The 25,610-nt window shown below is 27.9% G+C and overlaps 1 protein-coding gene across 9 annotated transcripts in view; it reads left to right on the forward strand.

Moving 5' to 3' along the window:
- The window catches only part of LOC109602340 (forkhead box protein P1), a 170,105-nt gene that overhangs the window by 113,907 nt on the left and 30,588 nt on the right, over positions 1 to 25,610 (forward strand). For all 9 annotated transcript variants that reach the window (XM_049969582.1, XM_049969589.1, XM_049969596.1 and 6 more), the window contains exon 3: positions 7,918 to 8,037. In XM_049969582.1, the coding sequence (XP_049825539.1) occupies positions 7,918 to 8,037 (120 nt within the window). The remainder of the gene's footprint in view (positions 1 to 7,917; positions 8,038 to 25,610) is intronic.

The raw sequence follows: 25,610 nt of genomic DNA on the forward strand, positions 1-25,610 counted from the left end.
TATATACAATTTTATTTTTTATTATATGAATTTTACCTTTTTATGTTATTAATTCTACTAATTGATGAGATAAAATTGAACGGAATTTTTGATCTCTAAAAATATTTATTATTTATTGATCAATAATTATTTTCAAAACACGATAAGATTTTAATTTAATGATCTTACTGTACTGAGAGTTAAAAAAACATAGATAAAAAATTATAATATTTTGTAATTTTCTTTTAATTTGATAAATATAAATAATAACTAAAATAAATAAAGATTTTAATAACGTAATATTAGACAACAATAATATAAAAAAAAAACTTTTACTAAATAGTGTTTTAAGCTTAAAATTATTAATTTGTGAGAAACACACCCAGATATTAAAATTCATGTAAATGAGAAGCTTTACGAAATTAATTCTTAATAGGGTCTTTTAATGTAATACTTTTAAATAAGGCTATTAAATTTGACGTAGCTTTACACCTTTTTGTTTTTGATATTTAAATTAAAAACATTCAAGGTGTGCCTTATTTAAGGTACCAAACTTTAAACGCAAATTTATATTTTTTTATTTTACCCATTTCATGAAAAATAATTATTTATTATTCAGTTATTTATTTTATTTAGTAATCACCATTATTGTCAAACAATGCTAATGTTATATAAACACGTTATGAAAGGAAAAAAATATTGGGTTCTTGGAACTGAAGATCAATCTCAGTTTTAACATCAGGATTAAATTGTTTATTACATAAAACATTGGACAATTGTGTGTGGTGGATAATTCCCTTTAATATTTTGAAGGTCCCTTTAAACCTCTAATGCTATACATGATCTTATTTTGTCATCGAAGGAGCTTAATGAAGCTTTCAAATAATATAAACAGTTTAATAAAAAAATGTCTAAATTATTCAAATAAATCATGAACCCAATACCTAAATTACTTTTACTGGTACATAAGATGATGCTAAAAGACTAAAAATTCTTTTTTTCTCATCGTAATCATTAAAAATTAAAAACATTTTTTACTGGTGTATCTCCAATAAAATCTCTTATCGGTTAAAAATTTAATTTGTGTGTCGGTTAAAAAACATGTTAAATTACTAAATTGTATATCTACTAACGACAGATCAATATTTGTGTTTACACATAAATAAAGCATCACCGCTTTAAAACAGTTAATCCTTCAAATAGGGGCAATTCCGGAATAAAGCATCATGCATTTTAGACGAACATATTCAATTCGCCCTTGATGCTTTTAATAAATAATGATACGAATTTATACGAGGGTAAAAAACATCAAGCAGATATAATTTTTAGTTTAGCTGTATTAATAGTTAAAACAATTAATAGCATACAAATAAAATTGGGACAATGCAGAATATTCGGGGAAATTATATAACGGAGGGTGGTTCTCCTTCGATAAAATCTATTCAAGCCGTGCCAATAATCAGATCGAAAATTCTCATCAGGGATCGGGCATAACAAATTAGAATGCAAAGAACATTCCCGCTTCTCAAGTATACTAATTTGTCGGGAAAAACAAAATTAAAGTTTCCATACTAAATTGAGGTCAACGTATTGTCGTTATACACCCTATAAATTTTAGGATTACAGCGAAGGAAATTAAAATCTCGGAAAGTTTTAAATGTGAGGATAAATTCTTGCCAAGTACTTTTAAAAGTGTTGGCATTGTTGTAGTGGAAATACCGAAACATGTCGGCTTTCATGGCAAATTGGTGGCAAATAGTTTCTCCGAGGAAATGGTCGAAAATGTTATGAATATTTATTGTTGCAGCCGTTAAATTATTCCATTGATGTTTTCGTTCGGCGGTACATAATTAGTGGGTCGGTTGTAGAAGAATCCCTTAATTGCGTGCAACCCCATTCACGACCAACTATGAATGTAAAATGGTTCATCCGATCTTTTCATTGCCTTTTTCTCTTTAATTTATGTTTTTTACTTTAATTTCTCCTTCGCCAATCACCCACACCCCTCCTTAGTTTTGTTCGATTTATTTTTACCCTACCTTTTATCCCCGGCAACGGGAACAAATCAAATGGCACCACAAATCAGTAATACTTCATTTGCACTTGATTATAAATGCAATTTATTTTGATAGAAATTTCATTATTTTTTATGTCATCCGTTCTTTGGGATTCATCCCTAATGATTTTTGCCCGCACTGATGATTATTCGTGGACACAAAAAAAATGCAAAAACAAATCGGAGTGATCAGTTTCTTATATTTGTAACAAAAATGATCACGTGGAGAAATATCTGGACTATATGATGGATTTAATAATTTGAAGGTCCCTTTAAGTTTCTAATGCAACATATGGCCTTATCATATCATGAAGGAGCAAGACACCTTTTCTATTGTCTAAAGAAGTTCCTCTCTGAGTAAGTTTTTATGAACTTGATCAGTTTGTCAGTAGTAGACACCCCTCAAAATCTTTCTTGGCTTAAGACTTTTTTAAGTCCAGTTCCACCAGGTTTATCAGCCCCAACCTCTTGTCCAAACATGAGAAAATGGTCATAATCAACCCATTTTTCGTCGTTTTCAACCACACGATTAATAAAAGGCTCATTTGCATTGCATACAGACAAAGAAGTTGATGAAATTTATTACTTAAAACCACTTTCTTAGTGCTGATTCATTGCAGTTTAATCACTGGTCCATTTCCAAACGTACTCCTTGAGGATGTTCATCTTCAGTCACTTTTAAACCATCAAAATCGGCACTTACAGTATCTTCCTCAAACTTTAAACTTCTGTTTTAAGTCCAAAACTTTCAAGTAATATATACAGTTCAATACAAAAATATTAAAGTGGACCAAATTACTTTTTCTGGTGCATAATATGAAGTGTTTCAGTATTTTTATTTAGGGATTTACCCCTAATGATTTTTGCCTGGACAGATTATTCGTGGACGTTCAAAAAAATTGCAAAAATAAATCCGTGTGATCAGATTCAACGTCCCAGCAACAATAATAAATTTATTATATTTATGACATAAATGATTAATAATCACATGGAATACATATGGAGCCCCAATCTCTTGTCCAAACATGAGAAAATTGTCTTAATCAACCCATATTTCGTCGTTTTCAACAACACGATTAATAAAAAGCTCATTTGCGTTGCATGCAAGCAAGGAAGTTGATAAAATTGGTTGCTTAAAACCTCTTTTTAGTGCTCATTCTCTGCAGTTTAATGAGTGGTCTATTTCCAAAATTACTCATTGAGGATTGTGCAGGATATATTACTTAATTTCTTCGTTGGTACAGATTTCAGGACGACCTGAAGGATTGTTCATCTTCAGTCACATTTAAAACATCAAAATCGTCACTTACAGAACCTTCTCCAAAGCTTTCAAGTAATATATGCAGTTTGATACAAAAATTTTAAAATGTACCTAAATTACTTTTTCTTGAGCCAAAGTGTTTTATTATTTTTTATGTCATCCATTTCTTGGGATTTACCCCTAATGATTTTTGCCCGCACAGATTATTCGTGGACGTCCGAAAAAATGCAAAAACAAATCGGTGCGATCAGTTTCCACGTCCCAGTAACAGTAAAAAACTTCTTATATTTAGGGATAAGCAGATATATTTGACGTCGTTATGTGCATTTGGTCACCCTCCACTCTCGCCGGCCACCCTTCCCCAACGCCCGCTGAAAATGGCATTTTATTTAGTCCATTTGAAATTATAAATAAGAGCTTAAACTGGCCACTCAATAGGTCATCTAGTTTATTTGACGCGAGCGGACCGTTTCAATGGGCAGAGACCCGTGCGATAATCAAGTGGAGGCGTACAGGCCCTGCAGGCGCTATTGTGAATGTTTTGAGAAATGAGGGTTCTTTATTGCAGGAATTGTTTGTATCTTGATAAGAAGATTGCGTCTCCTCGATGCCTCGATCACATTATTAACACGCGCTGGCGAACGTTTCAAAGATCCTGAAAGGAAAAAAAAGCAACTCTTGCATCCGACAATTTTCCCTGCCGGCATAAAATTATCCGTCTAATTCGAACGGGGGGAATAAATTAAATGTGTTGCGGAAACACGAACATAATACATATAATAAATATTGTTTAAATATTATTGAGTATCTAATTTAAATTAATATTTATATATTATCTGATCAGTACACATAAACGAGATAAATTGTGAAATGTTTCATATGACAGAATATTAATAATAATATTGAAGTTTCTTCATTAAATAAATTCGATATGTATAAATGTTATATTTAACACATTCAGATTATAAATAAAATTATATAAATTAACACCGATCAAAGATTTGATGCAACAAAAATGTATTTAAATATTAATATTTCCTACATGTCTTTTATTGTTCTATTTTATTACATAAAATATATAAACATGCACTTGGAAATTACATTAATATTTGATTAATTAATTAATTAATTGATCGTAAGAGTACAAAACAAAAGGTTCATTATTAAGAAGTACAATATTATATACGTACTCAAACGTACAATTAAATATTTGAAATTTATTATTTCATAAAATGATTTAATTATATTTGGAGAAAACTAATGTTTTGTAGCAAAATTAATATAGTTATTAAAATAAAGATTCTCCTATTTTTGTATCTCAAATATGATGAATCATTTAATTATATAATACAATGAAAACAAATAATATTCTTAAAAACTGGATTCTTCTATTTTTTTATCTCGAAAATGGTGAATAATTCAAAGTATATTCAAAATAATTCAAAATAAAAATAACAATTAATATTAGTAAATTCGTATTTTTATCCCACATTTGATCAATAATTCAAAGAATATGGTAAAATAAAAATATAAATAATATTCATAAAAATTAGATTCTTCCATATTTTATCTTAAAAATTAGATACTTTTGTATTTTATCCCAAATCTGGGTAATAATTCAAAGAATCTGCTAAAATGAAATATAAATAATATTCCTAAATATTATTATATTAACTCAAAAGGGTGAATAATTCAAAGTATCTAGTAAAATAAAATACTTCTGATTTTTTATCCCAAGTCTGGGCAATAATTCAAATAATCTGGTAAAATAAAAATATAAACAATATTCCTAAAAATTATATTACTCTGTTTTTTAACTCAAAAAGGGTGAATAATTCAAAATATTTAGTAAAATAAAAGTAACCAATTAAATATTTATGTATTTTTATCCCAAATCTAGAGAATAATAAATAAAGTATAATAAAAAATTAGATTCTCTCGTTTTTTATCCTAAAAATGGTGAATAATTCAAAGTATTTGGTAAAATAAAAATAATAATTAATATTCTTTATAATTAGATACTTCTGCATTTTTATTTCAAATCTGCAGAACAATAAATAAAATATAATATTCTAAAAAATCAGGTTCTCCCGTTTTTTATCCCAAAATTGGTGAATAATTCAAAGTAACTGGTGAAATAAATGTAACAATTAATATTCTTAAAAATTAGGTACTTCTATATTTCAAATATGGGGAATTATTCAAAGAATCTGGTAAAATAAAAATATAAATAATATTCATAAAAATTAGATTCTTTCGTTTTTTATCTCAAAAATGGTGAATAATTCAAAGTATCTATCTGGTAAAATAAAAATAACAATTAATATTCGTAAAAATTAGTATTTTTATCCAAAATCAGAGAAATAATTTAAAGAATATAGTAAAATAAAAATATAAATAATATTCTTAAAAATTAGATTCTCCTGTTTTTTATCTCAAAACATTATGAATGATTCAAAGTATCTGATAAAATAAAAATAATAATTAATTTTCTTAATAATTAGGTACTTCTGTAATTTTATCCCAAATCTGGGGAATAATTAAATAGGTTCTCCCGTTTTTTATCTTAAAAATGGTGAATAATACAAAGTAAAATAAATAAATATAATAATTAATATTCGTAAGAAGAACTAGATAATTCTGTATTTTTATCCCAAATTTGAAGAATAATTCAGAGAATACATAAGGAAACAATATTAAATTAATTATTTAATTTAACCTCTCTAATTTTGACAAACTTTAGAAACAGTGAAAATTATTAAAATCTAATGTCTATTAAATCCACCAACAGACAAAATATTTTGAATTTAAAAAATGTTTGCCCCATAATATCATGTGTGGGATGATATGATAAATATGCAGTTCATGGGCTTTACAAAATTATAATTTCAAGACACCTTGCTTGCTATCAAATATATTGGTTGTCTGCCCTATCAAAGCAACGGGGGAGAAAACCTAAATTAGGGGATGATAGTATGATTATGACATTTTTTACTGAAAAATAACGATAGCTTTCCTTAAAAATATTGCTCACGTGTTTGGAATAACTAAATAGCTTGTATACCCTATTATTATGCTTATCGATTATTCTACATTCACCATCTTATCAAACGACCGTACAAAAATTGCCCCTTGTACACAATTCAATATATCATCATCCCACCCACTAACTTCAAACAGAATAACTTAAACAGTAATTTAAAACTAGCCACCGCCGGACCTTCAGCTCAGTTCATAACACAGTGGTGGTTTGTACCAAAGCAGTGCTCGAGATAACTCGGACCTATTATCCAGATTATCCTGAAAATGGTATAAATGACCGCACAACGGGGTATCCTGAAGTCTGCACCTTATCTATTTCCTTTAAATGCTCCCGCACAAAACGGACCGCTTTAAAATTTAGGGCAAAAAGTGTTGGAGCGCGTTAATGGGCGCAAATTTACTTTTTAATCTGGCCCGTGTGACGCGCCGACCCTTTTTTTTCACGCACTGTTTATGGCTCAAAATTCATAAAGTGTTAATGCCTAAACAAGATTGCCGATAACATAACTGTTTTTCAGATTTCTCAGTTAATTTTGGACTAGTTTTGTTGGCAGGCGTTTATGTATGCAGGTTTCGATTAAAGTCACCTCACAATACCACAATATTGCTATTGTCAGGAGGAAATGTATTGAATATAAATGATGGTTAATTATTAACTGTACACCCTTCTCAATTTTTGTCCCAAGACAAAACAAGGTTATTCGAAGGAATTTGCTAACTAGTAAGGGCATCTATAATTCAAGCCAAACAAATGAATAGAATAGACCCAAGCTCAGTGCCTTGCTTAAGGCATAAAGCCTCCTTATAATCAGCCAGTCTCCCTTCAAACTCCTTAACATTATTATTCAGTCGATAATAATTTTATGATATTCGTGATACTCGGTATAATGTTGCTCATGTCATTATTAATTATAACTGATTGCCGAACAATTAACCTCACCCACAGGTAAAGCAAACAAAAGAGACTTTACAGCTCTTCGCCTGAAAAAATAAAAATGGCTGTTTTGCTCCACACAATTTATTTTGCCGGACGATTATTTATTGGGGATAGTATGTAGAATGAAATAAAATATATAATAAAAGATTCCGGGTATATGTGATAAGCTGATAATCGTAAAAACTAAGAGTTAGGCTAAGGATTGTAAATGGTTTCGAGGACGTTTATCCTAAATGGACGAGTGTTCTGAGACCGATAAAATCAAGCTAGGTGTCCGGTCCATCGGGAATTCACAACCTCCGTGCTACACGCTCTTCCACATCTCACATTGTCCGCAGAAATTTCATGCGATGTTATCGAACAAATAATTTTCCTTCCCCATTTTTTGAACCGAAGATTTGTATTTCCATATAATTTACAACTGTAAACTTTTAATTTATTATCAATGTTGGTAATTTTTTTATCTCAAATTACACACTCACAGTCCTAGGGTAGTTGACCACTTAATCTGAATACTCCCAGTATGCCCAGTTGGGCAATTTGAAATGAAAACTTTTCGGGGGAAATTGAAAACGGCCGAAGAATCATTCGAAGTGGAAAAAAATAATCAGTGTTGTATTCATATATCTTTGTACGTTTCAGGATGATGGCATTATGGACCAAGACGTAGATGGGGATGGTGCTATTAACCTTTCGACGTCGCAAAGGCCATCGGCTGCCACCACCCCGAATGACACTCTCCATCAAGATGACATAGAACAGGTAAATTAGCTCGTTTATTACGCAGTTCGTACGGGGTTATTTAGTCCGTTTAAATTAATATCGGAGCCCTGTTTCTAAGATAACTATATATATATATTACATATTTAAGGGGCTAAGCCATCTCATCTATTACCCTTGTTTAAATTAATTTAATTTACTTACACGTCCGAATTCTAATGATATTTGTTTCTGAAAATTTATATTAAAATAAAACGTTTTTAAACAACTAGTTGTAGTACACTTAAATAAAAATTAAAAGCACCTTTAAAAAAATTAAATTGATCTTAATTCAAGTTACTTATAATAGAAACTGCTTATAATTTTCACTATAAACATTTTAAATTAATCTTAAATTATTATTTATCATTATTTGAATTGTTTATTATATATTTTATAATTAAAAAGCAATTAAAAATAGATTAAGTACACTAAATTTAACTTTAAGTCTAAAAAGAGCTGACAACAGTATGAAGAAGTATTTTTTTTTTCCTGAAATTCAAATAATGAATAATTTTCTAAAATTTAACACGTAATGAATTTTTCAAATGAAACTTTTATTATATATTAAATTTAAATTCAATTTAACTAAATTTTTTAAGGCTGCTTATAATAGAAAATTACCTTCACTGTAAAAATTTTAAATTAATTTTAATTCAAATGATTATTTATAATTATTTGAATTGTTTATTATATACGATATAATTTATAATTAATAAGCAATTAAAAATTGATAAAGTATACTAAATTTAACAGTTTGAGGTTAAAAAGAACTAACAACAGTATGAAGAAGTATTTTTTTCCTGAAATTCAAATAATGAATAATTTTCTGAAATTTAACATGTAAAGAATTTTTCAAATAAAACTTTTATTATTATATATTATTCTTAAATTAAATTTAATTAAGTTTTCTTAAAACTATTTATAATAGAAAATTATCTTCACTATAAAAATTTTAAATTAATCTTTATTCAAGTTATTATTTATAATTATTTCAATTGTTTATTATATACCGTATAATTTGTAATTAATAGGCAATTAAAAATAGATTAAGTATACTAAATTTAACAGATTGAGGCTAAAAAGAACTAACAACAGTATGAAGAAATGTTTTTGTTTTTCCTTAAAATCAAATAATGAATAATTTTCTAAAATTTATGATGAATTTTTCAAATAACAATGTTATTATTATATATTATATTTAAATTCAAATTAATTAATTTTTCTTAAGGATGCTTATAATATTAAATTATCTACAATTTAAAAATTTTAAATTAATCTTAATTCAAATCTTTATTTATAATTATCTTAATTGTTTATTCTATACAGTATAATTTGCAATTAATAAGCAATTAAAAATATATTAAAAAACAGGTAATAACAGTATGAAGAAATTTAACACGTAATGAATTATTCAAATAATAATTATATCTTATATTTAAACTCAATTTAAAACTACTTTTAATAGAAAATTACCTTCACTGAAAAAATTTTAAATTTATTTTAATTCTAAATATTATTTATAATTATTTAAATTATTTACTATATATATTATAATTTATAATTAATAAGCAATTAAAGATGAATGAAGAAATATGTTTTTGCTGAAATTAAAATAATGAATAATTTTATAATTATGTATTATATTTAAATTCAATTTAATTAAAGTTCTTTAAGACTATTTATAATAGAAAATTGTCTTTTCTATATATATATTTGAATTGTATATTAATAATATATAAGTATTTCTATACAATCAATTATAAACATAAGTACAATATAGTTAAATTAATCAATTTAAAATAATAAACCACAAATTGTAATAGCAAAGAATGGACACCAATTAATATTTGGGGTCATTCATTAAAATTATATCATATATACGTAAATCTTAAATTATGACCTTTATGATTTTAAAAATAAAATAAAAAAACCGGAAGCCGTGTATGAGCACATAAACACTTAGGTCCGTGGCCAGCAGAAATCGGTGCGAAGTCCGGGGGACGGTCGGCGTCGGTCTCGTTGTCCGTTGACAAGTGGAAGATATGATAATGAGGGGCGAATAGGCGGAACCGGTCGTCGGTGGCGGTGGGTAGACCACAACTGTTCCCGTGTTCTGTATCCTGTGTCCGAAGCGTCCACTAAGGGAGATAGGACAGACTGCTGACGTTGCCCGGTCCGAGCCAAATGGACGGCATTCCCAACTAATGGCCCAACGGGTGCCACTTATTCGACTTCAACTAAATTGTTAAGGATGGCAAAAAACAGCAAACCGAATGCCGAGGTTGCAAAGAAACGTCAGCGCACTTTAATCGAAAATAATTTAAATGCCATCATCCGACTATTAAACCCGATACCGTTCCTCTCTTCATTATCTATTTCATCTGTGCCACACGCTGGCTCCGACTCGGACTCGGACCACCACACCTTTTTTGTTCTTTTAATTCAATCGCATTTTCGGCGACCCAGGCGGTTTTTTTACCCCGTCCTAGATTAGTTGGTGGCAATATTGGTAAGCACCGGCATGAGAATAAATATTGATATATGTATATCGGAGGAGGTGGATGACGAAGGTATATTAAAAGAAGTGGTAATATACAGTTTGATATTGGCAGATTTTGCACGATATTGAAAGAGTTTTTCGATTCTAACCCCCCGAAGTAAGGCAGCTGCTAAGTTTTCACATGACCGAACGCTGTGTGTCACTTTTAATGCTTAGAGAAATATATGATCGACGGGTGAGGAGTGTAGCGAGGAAAGCCATCGAATGACAAGAGATTTTCATCGATAAAAAAAATCCTAATACTAACACGGATTTAACACGAATATTGCTTTGATATGGCTTTCAAGGAAAAAAAAAAGAGGAAAAACGCATCCCAAGCTATTTTAAACGCTGTCGAACTCCCGTTATAAAGGCATTGAGCCAACGTGAATTACGCACAACACAAAACACATTATTCACCATATAAATCCCATTCTGACTCTAAACAAATTGATTCCCTTGCCGGGATAAGCGCCATCCACATATCAATTTAGCAGATTATGCTCCTGCACCTAGTACTATTCAGTGAAATTTTTAAAATTATTTTTATTGTTTCGTCGCTGAAAGCCCAGCGAATCTGGGGGTGTGACGTAATCGGTTGGTTGGGGAACTGATTATAATTTGTACAAAAAAATTAACTTATCCATATAATAGACATCAATTTTTGTAATATTTATGTCTTGATAATTGTCCAATAATGTTTATAACTCATATAATTATAAATTCATCAAAAATGTTTATTTATTTGTTGTTGAATTATTTTATTTTTTTGAGAAATTTTTTTCCTCTTTTATTATTTATTGTCTATTTTATTTTAATTCTTTGATTATTAAGTTCTTAATATTGTTTTGTTCAGTATTGAATATTGTCTTATTCAGTAATAATTAATATAATTACATATTAAAATTTATCAAAAATATTTATTCATTAAAAACTTTTCTGTCATTATTTATTGTATTATTTTAATTTTTTGAAAAAGCTTGGTTCCTCTGTCATTATTTATCGTCTGTTTTATTTTAATTCTTTGATTATTTAAGTTCTTAATATTGTTTTTTTCGAATAATATTCTACTTATTATTAATAATAAGTTTTATTACGATTTGTAATAAAAAAATGATAAACTAATTTATCCACCCAAAATCTCTCATCTTCTAATTATCTTGATATTTATGTCTTGATAATTATCCAGTAATAATTATAATTTAATATAATTACATATTAAAATTTATCAAAAATATTTATTTTATACAAAGATTTTTTTCTATTATTATTATTTTAATTTTTTGAAAAAGCTTTTTTCCTCTCCCATTATATATCGTCTGTTTTATTCTAATTCTTTGATTATTTGTGTTCTTAATATTGTTTTTTATGATTTTTTAAAATAATATTTTACCTTTATTAATGGGACTTATTATAATTTGTAATAAAGATACCATAAACTAATTTATTCATATTTATGTCTTGATAATTATTAAGAAATATTTATAATTTAATATAATTACATATTAAAATTTATCAAAAATATTTATTTATTAAAAAGTTTGTTTTTTCTATTATTATTATTATTTTAATTTTTTTAAAATGCTTTCTTCCTCTCATTATGTATTGTCTATTTTATTCTAATTCTTTGATTAAGTTATTGTTTTTTTATGACTTTTTAAAATAATATTTTACCTTTGTTATTGAGACTTATTATAATTTGTAATATAGAAACCATAAACTAATTTATTCACCCAAAATCTCTCATCTCCTAATTATATTTATATTTATGTCTTGATAATTATTAAGTAATAATTATAATTTAATATAATTACATATTAAAATTTATCAAAAATATTTATTTATTAAAAAGCTTTTTTTCTATTATTCTTATTTTAATTTTTTGAAAAATCTTTTTTCCTCTCTCATTATGTATTGTCTATTTTATTCTAATTTTTTGATTAAGTTATTGTTTTTTATGATTATTTAAAATAATATTTTACCTTTGTTATTGAGACTTATTAAAATTTGTAATAAAGAAACGATAAACTAATTTATCCACCCAAAATCTCTCATCTCCTAATTATCTTGATATTTGTGTCTTGATAATTATTCAGTAATAATTATAATTTAAAATAATTTTTTTGCCTCATTATGCATCGACTGTTTTAATCTAATTCTTTGATTATTTAAGTTCTTAATATTGTTTTTTATAATTTTTTAAAATAATATTTTACCTTTATTAATGAGACTTATTATAATTTGCAATAAAGAAACTATAAACTAATTTATCCACCCAAAATCTCTCATCTCCCAATTATTTAGATATTTTTGTCTTAATAATTAATTATTCAGTAATAATTATAAATTAATATAATTACATATTAAAATTTATTAAAAATATTTTTTTATCATTGTTTAATGTTTGTATTATTTTAATTTTTTGGAAAAGCTTTTTCCTCTCACATTATTTATTGTCTTTTAATCTTATTATTATTATTATTATTATTATTATTATTATTATTATTATTTGATTATAAGTTCTTAATATTTTACTTTTGTTAATGATCCAAAATTTTTCTTCTCCAATAATGCCTTTATAAAATATCTAATAATAGTTATAAAATGATTAATTAAAAGGCATCTTTTTTTGTCCATATTGTATTTGATTATTTAACGTTGTTAATATTTTTTGTTAATTTCTTAGAATATCTTACACATATACATATAATACATTCCATTGTGACTCTATGCCAGAAAAAGCACCATCCACAAATAAATTTGGAAGATTATGTTCTAGGTTGGCTGAAATTTTGAAAATTATTTTTATTGTTTCGCCTTTGAAAGCCAGGCGAATCCGGGGGTGCGACGTAATCGATTGGCTAGGGGGACGTTTGACACATTTATTAAAAAAACAAATGTCCGAACAATTTTCTAAAAAGATGGAGCGATAAATGAATTAAGCTTTTGTTTAGCGGAGACGAATTAAAATGGCTGCTTTCTCCGAGCGTGGTTTATTTCTATAACAAAAAGACAATAAGAGCCGCTCACTGACAGCAGTATTTGCTTTACAGATGGATCTCGAAACCCAAACACAAACAAACCGTTTGGAGTTGCGCGGTTAGGGAAAATGTGGTTAATCCGTTTGTGAGAAATAAGCGCTCGCTCATTAGTAAAGTCTCGTCGAAATTTATCGAAGGGCTTACACTACTTTTTCATAATATTTTCACATTACCGGTCAATTTGACCGATTTTTCAACTTCACCGACGCACCCCACCAAAATATTTGTCCAGCACGTATTAGCTAATTGTATTAATTTATTTGATTTCGTCGGACTCGAGTTGTCCTAAAAAAACCCCCACGATCTGTGCCATAATATTGTTTTAACGTTTTAAAAGTTTAAATTGCATTCTTGGACGCGCTTGACCGCAAAAAAATCCTCTTGATTTTTGCTTGTGACTCGACTTTTACGTTATTTTTTTTGACGGGACTAAATTTGGTAATTAACAATTCCTAAATTCGTATGTCATATTAATTGATGAAATATGGTAAATATTAACATTTGGACACGGTCTATTAAAGCTCCTCAATTTAATATTCTTATTTAAAGAGTCGTTGATAATTTTCATAATACCTTAATAATTATCCAATAAACATATATTCATTAATAAAAGCTTTTAAATTAAATTAAAATTTTATTTATCCAAAAAGCTTTTATTTTCAAGACTTTATTAATTAAAAAAACTTTTTTCTCTATCACTAATTACTTTCTGGATTATTTCAGTTTTTGAAGCTCTTTTTCTCTATTATAATTTATCGTCTATCAACTTTTTTAATATTGTTTAAGTTGAATTTTAAAAAATAAATTTTCCTTTTCTTAATAAGACTGATCATAATTTATAAAAAAACTAAAAAAAAATATTTTATATTCATTCAATTATCAATTTTTGATATTTTTTTCTCAAAAGCTTTCTGAGATATATGACAATTTACTACTTTTTTCATGATACTTACGCCTTAATAATTAGCAAAAAAATATTCATTAAATTAAAAGTTTATTTATCAAAAAAGCTTTTACTTTCAAGACTTTTTATTAATATAAAAACATATTTCTCTATCACTATTTACTGCCTAAATTATTTCAGTTTTTTAAAAACCTCTTTTTCTCTGTTATATTTTATCGTCTAGATTATGTTAACTTTTTTTAGTATTGTTGAATTTTAAAAAATAAATGTTACTTTTTTTAATGAAACTGATCATAATTTATAAAAAAAAATAAAAAATGATTATATATTCATTCAATTATCAATTTTTAATATTTTTTTCTCAAAAGCTTCTTCTGAAATATATGACAATTTCATACTTTTTTCATGATACTTATGTCTTAATATTTATCCAATAATAATTAGCAAACAATATTCATTAATAAAAGGTTTTAAATTAAATTAAAAGTTTATTCATCGAAAAAGCTTCTATCTTCAAGACTTTTTATTAATTAAAAAAAAATTTTTGTCTATCACTATTTAGTGTCTGAATTATTTTAGTTTTTGAAAAGGCTCTTTTCCTCTGTTATAATTTATCCACTATATTATATCAACATTTTTAATATTGTTTAAATTATATTTTAAAAAATATATTTTCCTTTTTTTAATGAAACTAATCACAATTTATAAAATATTCATTTTACGTTCATACAATATCAATTTTCGATATTTTTTTCTCAAAAGTTTTCTGAATTATATGACAATTTACTACTTTTTCATGTTACTTATGCGTTAATAATTATCCAATAATAATTAGCAAAAAATATCCGTTAATAAAAGCTTTTAAATGAAATTAAAAGTTTATTCATAAAAAAATATTTTATCCTCAAGGTTTTCTATTTATATAATATAATAAAAATGTCAATTAAATAAAATAAGATATAAATATGTGTTGTTATTTATTGAACTGTGATAAATTTTAGGAATTTGGGAAATGCCAACGACAAAAAAAAAACTGAAGTGTTCCGATAAAAAAAATTATCTTAATGTTATCAGTACACAACAAGATGTGTGATCGGTGTGTGTATCTATTCGTTTAGTGTAACGACAATCCAATCGTAAATAGCCGGAAAGAGAGCTTAAGGGCTTCCATGACTGTGTTCAACTGCTCCATCTAAGTGAGATGTAATGTTGTTCTAGATACTGCGACTATTAATGCATGCAGTGGATTTTCCTTATCTAGATAAATGGGGGTACGAATATACGTCTTAAAATCCCCGATTTGCCGAATATTTATACATTCATTTCAAGTAAAACCCCTTTACGTCCCATCATTCTTGTATAATAAATTTAATTAACTCCATAATCAATAATTATAGGTACGCTTAGTGTTGCTGGGGATTGCAAAATCGTTAATTGTTTTATATGAACCTAAATTTTATGGATATATCAATTTTGTAATCGTCATTGTCTGTTAATAACTAATTTTCACTATGCAATTTGAACTGTAAAATTATTTTTCTTAAAATTTCACTCAATTTTCTTATTATTTTCAATTAATTATGGTTCAATTCTAATTTTAAATATTAATTTAAATAATAATGTAATTGTCCATAACTGGTCCATTTTACCTAATTTGGCTTGAATCTATAAAATGCTAACAAAGTCTGTTCTGCTATTTAGTGATAACTGTTTTTTTCTTAACATAGTAAAAACACTAAAAAATAATATGTGATAATTGTAGAGGAATCAATATATTTGACCTGATTGATATAAAAATGATTTATTAGTTAATTACTTTCTTCATCAATTAAATAAAGCTGAAACAATTGAATGACTGAAGATGTAAGTCACTTTTGTGAAATATTTAATACAATAAAAATAAATAAATAAAGAGTATGACCTATGATTTTCATTCATTTTAATTTTTTAACTTTGAATCCTGGCCCTGGTCTATCGAGCTTCATTTAGGATTAATTATTTTTAAGAGGTTTACTTTTAATTTTGCCTGATTTGGCTTGAATCTATAAATTGCTAACAAAGTCTGTTTTGCTGGCTAGAAATTACTGTTATTTTCGAAAACATTTTAAAGAGACACTAAAAATAATATGTGATAATTGATGAGGTATCATAGTATTTGACCTGATTGATATCCTTCAAAAATAGTTTTTTTCTCATTCAATTTTAATGTTTATTTTAATTTACTTCAAACACATTTTCATAAATCTATAATTTCGTTAAAAAAAACAGATTTAAATATATTATTTTTTCTCTGATAACTGTTTTTTTGAAAACATAGCAAAAAGATAATTGAAGAGGAGTCAAAATATGTGATCTGATTGATATTAAAATGATTGATTGGTAAATTACTTTTTTCATCAATTAAATAAAGCTGAAACAGTTGAGTGACTGAAGCTGTAAGTCACTTTTCTGAAATATTTAATACAAAATAAATAAACAAAGAGTATATGACATATGATTTTCATTCATTTTAATTTTCTAACTTTGAATCCTGATTCTAGTCCAACGAGCTTCATTTAGGATTGATTATCCTTAAGAGGTTTACTATCAATTTTGCCTGAATTGGCTTGAATCTATAAATTACTAACAAAATCTGTTTTGCTGTTTAGTTATAACTGTTTTTTTAGAAAAGAGACACTAAAAAATGGTGTGCAATAATTGAAGAAGTGTCAAAATATTTGACCTGATTTATTGGTAAATTTCTTTCTTCATCAATTAAATAAGGTTTTAACAGTTGAAAGATTGAGGATGTAATTAACTTTTCTGAAGTATTTAATACAATATAAACAAATAAAGATTATGAACCTGTGATATTCATTCATTTTAATTTCCCAATTTTGAATCCTGGTCCGAGACCATCGTTTTTCATTTAAGATTAATTATCTATAAGTGATTTACTATCCATTTTGCTGTAACTTACTAACAAAGTCATTTAGTGATAACTGTTTTTTCTTTTTGAAAACAAATTAAAGATACACTAAAAATAGTCAAAATATCATTGAATTTGACTCAAAATATTTGATCTGATTGACTGGTAAATTATTTTTTTTATTAATTAACTTGGAACTCTGGCCCTGGTCCATCGTGTGTCACATGATATAAAAGAAACGTTAAGAAAAGTGAGTAAAGAAGGAAACCTAAGTGTCACAAATGACCGTCACAGGCATTAGCATAAAAATGAAAGAGCGCGTGAGAATGACCGAACGACGCGATGAGGTAACGGGGGCCGGTGGGATTGTTGGTTGAATCGTAGATCGTTCGTTCCATCGTCCATCGTCCGGCCGTACGGCGTTACGGCATGGCATATCTCATCGAGGTGTTTACATCGGCCGAGAGCTTGTCCGGGGAGTGGCTTGCTATTTCAAGCAGAATAAACACATGGCTGTTTTCTTTGTTCCGGCAAACTAAACAACCATCGTGGAATCCAAACAGGCCGGTCAGTCCGAAATTGAATTTGGTCTTTGCATGCGGCTATATCGCAAAACGTCAACACCGACTCAACTTTCACGGAAGCTATCTCAAAAGCTCGGACCTGTCGGTCAGAGGCGGTGGCGCGCGGCACCATGACGAATGCCGTATAAAGCGTATATATAGACACAGGACGTCACGTGTGCCTCTGTATACATATTGGCCGCGTTATTTTGTTTTGTTCCCTCACGGTCTTAGCGTCCCTTTTCCTTTAGCCCCTGCGTCTCAATCCACCTTAAATGGTCAATGTGACCATCTGCATCCTTACACATTTTTGATGTTCACTTCTCCTTCGGGCTCTCTTTTCCCTGTTCCCTTTTTGTTTTTACATCCTTTCTAATTTCTATTACTGCGCCTGTTTTTATTTGATTACTTTAAGTAAATATGCCCCAATTGGGTTAAAACGATGAATTAGCTCAAGAACTAATCAAATTTCTTCGCTTTTTTGCCCAACAACAACATTTCTCTTCACTTTCATTTAGTCTTTAGGATTTTTTTAAATTAATTTCGATAACATACAGGGTCTTTCTAAAATGAGTAGTCAAAATTTGAGAATTAGACACGCCCAATAATGAGGAACATCTAAATAAAATTTTGTTTTAAAGTTTCACCTGAAAAAAAATACATATTTTCCTTCAAAAACTGTTTTTCCTCATTTATAATCTTCGTTTTTTAATGTATTAACATGGTCTCGTCCTAGTCCATCCTGTTTCATATAATATAAAAGAAAGAAGAAAAAACTGAGTTAAGAAAGAAATGCCTTAAATAACTGTTTCAAGTTTCTCCTGAAAAAAATACATATTTTCTTTCAAACATTGTTTTTTTTTCTCATTTATAATCTTCGTTTTTTTTTAATGTATTATGGTCTGGTCCTGGTCCATCCTATATATTATAATATAAAAGAAAGAAAAAAAAGAAAAGTTAAGAAAATTCAAAAATTTTTCTTTTTTTCTCACTTGTAATCTTCGTTTTTCTTTTAATGTATTAACATAGTCTGATCCTGTTTCATATATTATAAAAGAAAGAAAAAAAAAGAAAAAAAAACTGAGTTAAGAAGGCAATATAAGCGCCATAAATAAATTTCAAATTTCTCCTAAAAAAAAACATATTTTCTTTCAATTTTTTTTTTTTTTTTTTCATTCAGTTTTAATGTTTATTTTAATTTACTTCAAACGCAATTTGATGAATCTATAATAAAAAATCTTGGTGTGACTTAAATGTAGTGTTTTTTCTTTGTGAGACACTAAAACTCATATGTAATAATTAAAGAGGAGTTAAAACATTTGATGTGATTGATATCGAAATGATTGATTGGTAAGTTATTTTCTTCATCGATTAAGAAAGGTTGAAACATTTGAATGACTGAAGATGTAATAATAAGTATGATCTTCGTTTTTTTTTAATTTATTAACATCCTGTTTCATATAATATAAGTTTAGAAGGAAATATAAATGTCATAAATAACTCTTTCAAATTTACTTCAAACACAATTTGTTGAATCTATAATTTCGTCAAAAAACTTAAAAACTGAAATTTAAATATAATATTTTTTCTTGATTTGATAACTGTCATTGTGTGTGATAAGTGAAGAGAAGTCAAAATATGTGATCTTATTGATTATAACTGTTTCAAGTTTCTCCTGAAAAAATACATATTTTGTTTCAAAAATAGTTTTTTTCACATTCAGTTTTAATGTTTATTTTAATTTACTTCAAACACAATTTGATGATTCTTGCTGTGACTTAAATTTAGTATTTTTTCTTTGTGTTTAATTACTAGAACAGTTTTTTCCAAAAATTTTAAAACAAAAGACAAAAATAATTATAAGGAATACACAAAAATACAATAAAATTGTAAAAACAACCCTATTTATTTACCTATATACTTTTTATTTTATTCTGTAATAACGTAACACGTTCTTAATTTATTATTGTTACCAAAAAAAAAGAAGATATTTGCTTTATTTATAAAGACTCGGTTATTACACCTGCGAGGGTGAGAATGAGGCAACACAAAATCTTAATAGTATCCGTGTGACTATCTCCCAAAGCGATCTGGGAACGGGAGTCAAGAAAAATGAAAAGATTTTATCTAAAAAATGGCTTTCCTTCCATGGCTATCCCCATCGATTATTTGTTTTAACCATGAATATGACCCCAAAAATCTAATCAATTTTAGGTTATACAACATTTAACGATATTTAATTTAATAAATGTGTTATTTTTAAAGAAAATACACTTATTTACAATACAAACAACGCACTGAAACATCAAAATGAAATTTTCATCTTCGCCTCCAGATTTTATTTTAATTAGTACGTCCAATGCATTGCTACGACTGATATGACCAATTTGTTTGTTTTTGTTAAACCCTCCGTAATATTTGTGGTATTAAAGCAGAATAAATACCATCCTCCCTGTTGTCAGTTTCTGCAAATAATTATTTATTTAACGGCCCTGTTTTTATACTGTCCTAAAACAACATAATATTTGTTTCTTCTTTCACCTCAAATTCCCAACCAAGCAACATTTAATTTCTATTATAAATTATTCGTTTGTTTTGTTTTACTTTAAAAGTGATCTGTCATCAAATATAAATTACTTTCAATTATTTTTTATTTAAATATTTTTAAATTTAATTAATTTTATTAGTATTTACTGTTTATACTCTATTAAGTAGTTCAGAATTGTAATTTAGTTGTTTCAACCTCACTTTTTTAATTTATAATTTTAATAATAATAATAAGTGAATAACTTTGCCTCGTCTTCAATTATCATATTTTTTTTAATTCTAAATGAAGCTGGATGAACCAGAACAAGGGTTAAAAGCTGGGAAATTTAAATAAATGAAAATCATGAGTCATATTCCTTTATTTTTATTTATTAAGTATTTTCAGTAATTAAAATTGATGAAATAAAATTATCAATCACCTTGAAATCAGACAGATCAAACATCTTACCCTTTCAATTACCACAAGTGATTACTTGATGTATCTTCTATAAGTTTTTATAAGAACAGTAACCAATAAAGAGCACAATCGACTTTTTGAGCAACCTACAGATTCATGCCAAGTCAAACAAGACGGACAACAAACCAACACAAGAAGTATGGCCCAAGTTGAACTTGTGAATTAAACAGTATCAATAATCCGATCCGCATAGCTTTGTTAAGCCTATATAACATAAAATTGATTCAGTTCTGCTCAATACATATTACTAAACTTTTTAATTACTTGATGCATTTTAATATTGAAACGTGTCGTCAACAAATTCACTCCCTATAAACTTTTCTCCCCAGCTTTTATCTTTCCTAATCCACTTTGAATGAAAAGTAAGCAAATAATTTTGTACACGCTGCATTTTTGACCCTTTCTGTTTTCTTTTCCTACACTCGTTCAATTTCTAGAATATACTTCAGCAGTAAATTCTACCTCTAAATGTCAATTGTTAAGGATTTATTAATCTTAGCCCACTCTTTTCTGGCTACACAACTTCTTCCATTTTTTTTCTAAACGGCGAGGCTGAAAAGATATTTAAAATGTGTTATAATTTGTAATTGTTAAAAAGTATGTTAATTAAACAGTGTTTCAGAGGAAGTTTATTTTGCATTTCGACTTAAATTAACTCCTGAAACTCCCAGATTTGCATAAAATAAACCTAATTAACGTAAAATTAGAGGAAACACAATTGCAACAAAGAGTGGTAAAAATATTAACGCCCTGACTAGCAGTTAAAACCTTTTTAATGCAGTTAAAATTCAACAAATTTAATTATATTTTTTAATTAATAATATTAATACTCGTAGTTTTGATTATGTGAAAAAAATTACTTGTAATATTGGGAATACACATTCCAAAATGAAATATAATTAATGGGGCAGAAAATTCAAATTTAAAAAATAGCACCTTATTTGGGACAGTCGATAAATCATCCCCGTACACTTTCGATATTTTATTCAGAAGACAGCGGGTTGTAAAATATTTTGCATCATCGGAAACTGCGGAGATGATGACAAAACAACTGGGAGTAATAAAAGAGTAGACGGCGGAAGTCAAATAAATTGTGCATTAACAACAGAGGAGGATAAAGTGTCGAAGGTGTTTTCCGAATATTAATGGTAGTCAGCTGGGCCGAGTTTTAAAGCAGCATTAAAAATCGGTATCGGTATTGGTATCGCGGAATCGCGAGCTCACACTAGAGTAGGGGGTAAGAAGGGGCCCGGAGACAGAGAACTGTCCTTTCTAATCAGAACCTGCGGGCTGTCTGTGAACACTGCCACCCCCTTCAACCCAACGTTTCGCCCCCCTCAGCCCAGTAGCGGTGACACCCCGCCTCACCGCCTCGCCACCTCACCGCCGTTGCCCCTACGTTCTTTTACAGCTTACAGCCCCGTACTAATGCATTCGGATTTTTCATCTTAATTGAAAGAGTTTGGGCCAGATGTCTCCAATATGAAGTGGGATAGAACTCTTTGAAATCGGGCACACAGAAGACGGATGACTGCAATTTGGAAAAAAACGCTACAATTATTAATTATCATATTTTGTATCCGACTCCGAAAACACCATAAATGATTGCATCACATTTTCTGTCCGGGAACTTTGGCCCACATCAACGTAATTGTTGTTTTCCTTGTACCTCCCTCACATCCAGATTTTGTGGGTGTGTGACAATTGATAGTTAGTAAAAAGGGTAAATTTGACCTGGCCTAGTTGAAAGCAAGGCAAGAGCAAAAGAAAGGAATGAATGAAGGAACGAAGGAAGAAGGAAATACTTTGTACGCTGTCGGCACGTCCGCTGCCTTATAGGTATAAATTAAACGAGAGCTTTCTGCTTGATAGATGTGTTCGATAAAGTTTTTCGCAGTTCGAAATTAAGATATTTGCGCTGTATAATTAGAAATGAAGCTAATTTTGCATTCTTTGTTTTCAGCTCGTACTTTAATTAAAGACTTTTAACAAATGCCAGGTGCCGTCTGCTCACTTCGCACCACCTCCGCCCACCACCTCGAAAAGTCGAAATTAAAATGCGGTATTAAATATAATTTAATGTGGATTCTGTGAACTTGTCCAATGTCGCGGCACTCTTAAATTTAAAACAAAAACTTCCCGAGCCACTTCCAGCCACCATATTTTAGTACTGACGTCATTTTTCTTTTGGTTAATTTTCTGACTCGCCGCGAATAATGATTTGGGGCGGGCGGTCCTAAAAAATCCATAAGGAAGCCTCGATACAGCATGTGTTGCAAATTGCCACGTTGAGAGTGCAATATTTTATCGATTGGTCACAGACAAAGATACAGTTGCGGCAAGTGAGGAGTGCATTAAGGCACGCAAAGTCTAAGGGCACGCCGACAATCTAATAAGCTGCATAATACCGTGGTTAATCCACTCTTAAATTTAATATGGCCTTTCCGAGGTTGAATTAGTTTTTCTTCATGTATATATGAGGTACAGATTTTCTAAAAGTATTAAGAAAAAGATATAGACAGTTCGAGGATGGACGAAGAAAGAGTAGAACATTAACCAAAAATCTATACAAGTTGTGAGCCGAATTAATTTTACATTTTAACAAGTCGGAACTACTGTAGCTAGTTCCTCAAGTTTTATAAAAAATATCCCCCTACCCTTACGAAAAATAACCCTTTGAAACAGTTATACTTCTTTTCATTTTCACTGTTTAGTTTGGTGTGATAAGTTACACCAAATTCAAAAAATTTTTTATACATTACTTTTTCGAATATTATACATTTTAAGATAATATAACAAGAATTTATACTTAAAATATAATTATTTTTTGACAAATTAAATGAAAATTTCAGTGAAATGTTTGATTTCTTCTCTTTTTTAATCATATACGAAATATTGGACTATAAATTTTTATCAAAATTATTTTTATGTATTCAGTAATTTATAATTAAAACTTTTTAGCATAAATTATAGACGATGTGACTAATTGTGATATCAATTATCATTTATTCCATATTTTGTTTATTTCTATAAAAATATCAAATTTTTACAAACTACTAATAATATAATATATACTAATATTAATAAATTTTGAAATTATGATATTCTTATTATTAATCAAAATTACTATTACTACTATTATTAAATAATATTATAATTTTATTATTATCATTATTATTATATATATTACTATTATTATTAATTAAAATTCAATTCAATTCAAAATAAGAAAGAATAGAATATACTCTTTTAATTTTATTGTAAAACATATTTATAAAACTCTTTTTTCATTGTTTTAAGGGCTACAGCTACTTGAAATGAAAATAATATAAACAACACCAATATTTTAATGGATTTTTTTCCGTTTTTTTTTTTTGTAGTATCATCTTCCGAAATTTGGTACAGCATTTTTATAATTTTATCAAATATTTATTTTCTGTAATTATTTAATAATTAATTTAAATATATATGGCATATCTTAATTCTTATACTTATTATATTATTTCTAAAGTAAAATTGTTTACGACCTCACTGTATATTTAAATTAAATAAAGATATTTTCGTATGTTTTAAGCTTTAGATTTATAAAAATTTTTGAAAGATGTACAAAAATAATTACATTTTATTTCTATATTTGAGGGCATTTTCTTACGTATACAGTATGGACTATTTAAAATGGAGAAACCTTTATCTTTCTTATTTATTACTCAATTCTAATGAGTATCGGTTCAAAAGATAGTATTTCACATATTTTGTATTCGAGGAGGTTGATAATTTGTTTCATTCAAAAATTATCATGTGCCAAGGGATTTTTACGACCTCACTATATATTAAAATTAAATAAAAATATTGTGGAAATTTCTAAGCTAAATTTTTACAATTTTAAAACGTATAAAAATAATCACGTTGTATTTATATATTCGAAGGCATTTTAATAAGTATACAGTGTGTCCTATTTAAGATGGAGAGCCTCTTAAACTTTTAACTTTTTTATTTATTACTCGATTTTAATGAATAATGGCTCAAAAGATACGCAATGAAAAGCTCTATGCATTTCATAAAAGTTTTATGTATCACCCTACAGTTTTTATGGTAAAAAATGGGGTAAATCGTTTAGCTTAGGTTAGGTTAAATTTTTTATGAAATTTTGTGTATTTTCATTTTGGAGGATTCGAAATTCAATGACTTTTTCTTTTGATACAAAACGTCCCAATTGATTTTTCATAATTTTAACTATAAAAAATGTTACAGTTAACCTCATAGGCAGATGAAACATTAGGGGGGTGTTAAATGGTGTTAAAGACAAACTTTCTACGACAGATGTAAATTTGAAACTATTCTATAAAAAATTAACATATTTTAATAATGTATTAAAAAGTGCAGGAAAAAAAAATAAACAAAGTTTTGGCGAAAGGGTAAAATAATTTGTTAGATTTTACATAGTGGCGGGCAGGGGTGGGTGTAAACTTTTAATAATATATGCACGCGGTTTGGTGCTTACAAGTGCATACGTAACGAGAATTGGGAATATTATGGAAAATAAAGAGGGAGCGGGAATGGGGGAAAAGAAGCGGGTGTAGCATGTACAGAACGGTGTGTTGCGATTGAACATCG

This window comes from Aethina tumida, chromosome 1 (assembly GCF_024364675.1).
Source record: "Aethina tumida isolate Nest 87 chromosome 1, icAetTumi1.1, whole genome shotgun sequence".
Taxonomy (NCBI): domain Eukaryota; kingdom Metazoa; phylum Arthropoda; class Insecta; order Coleoptera; family Nitidulidae; genus Aethina; species Aethina tumida.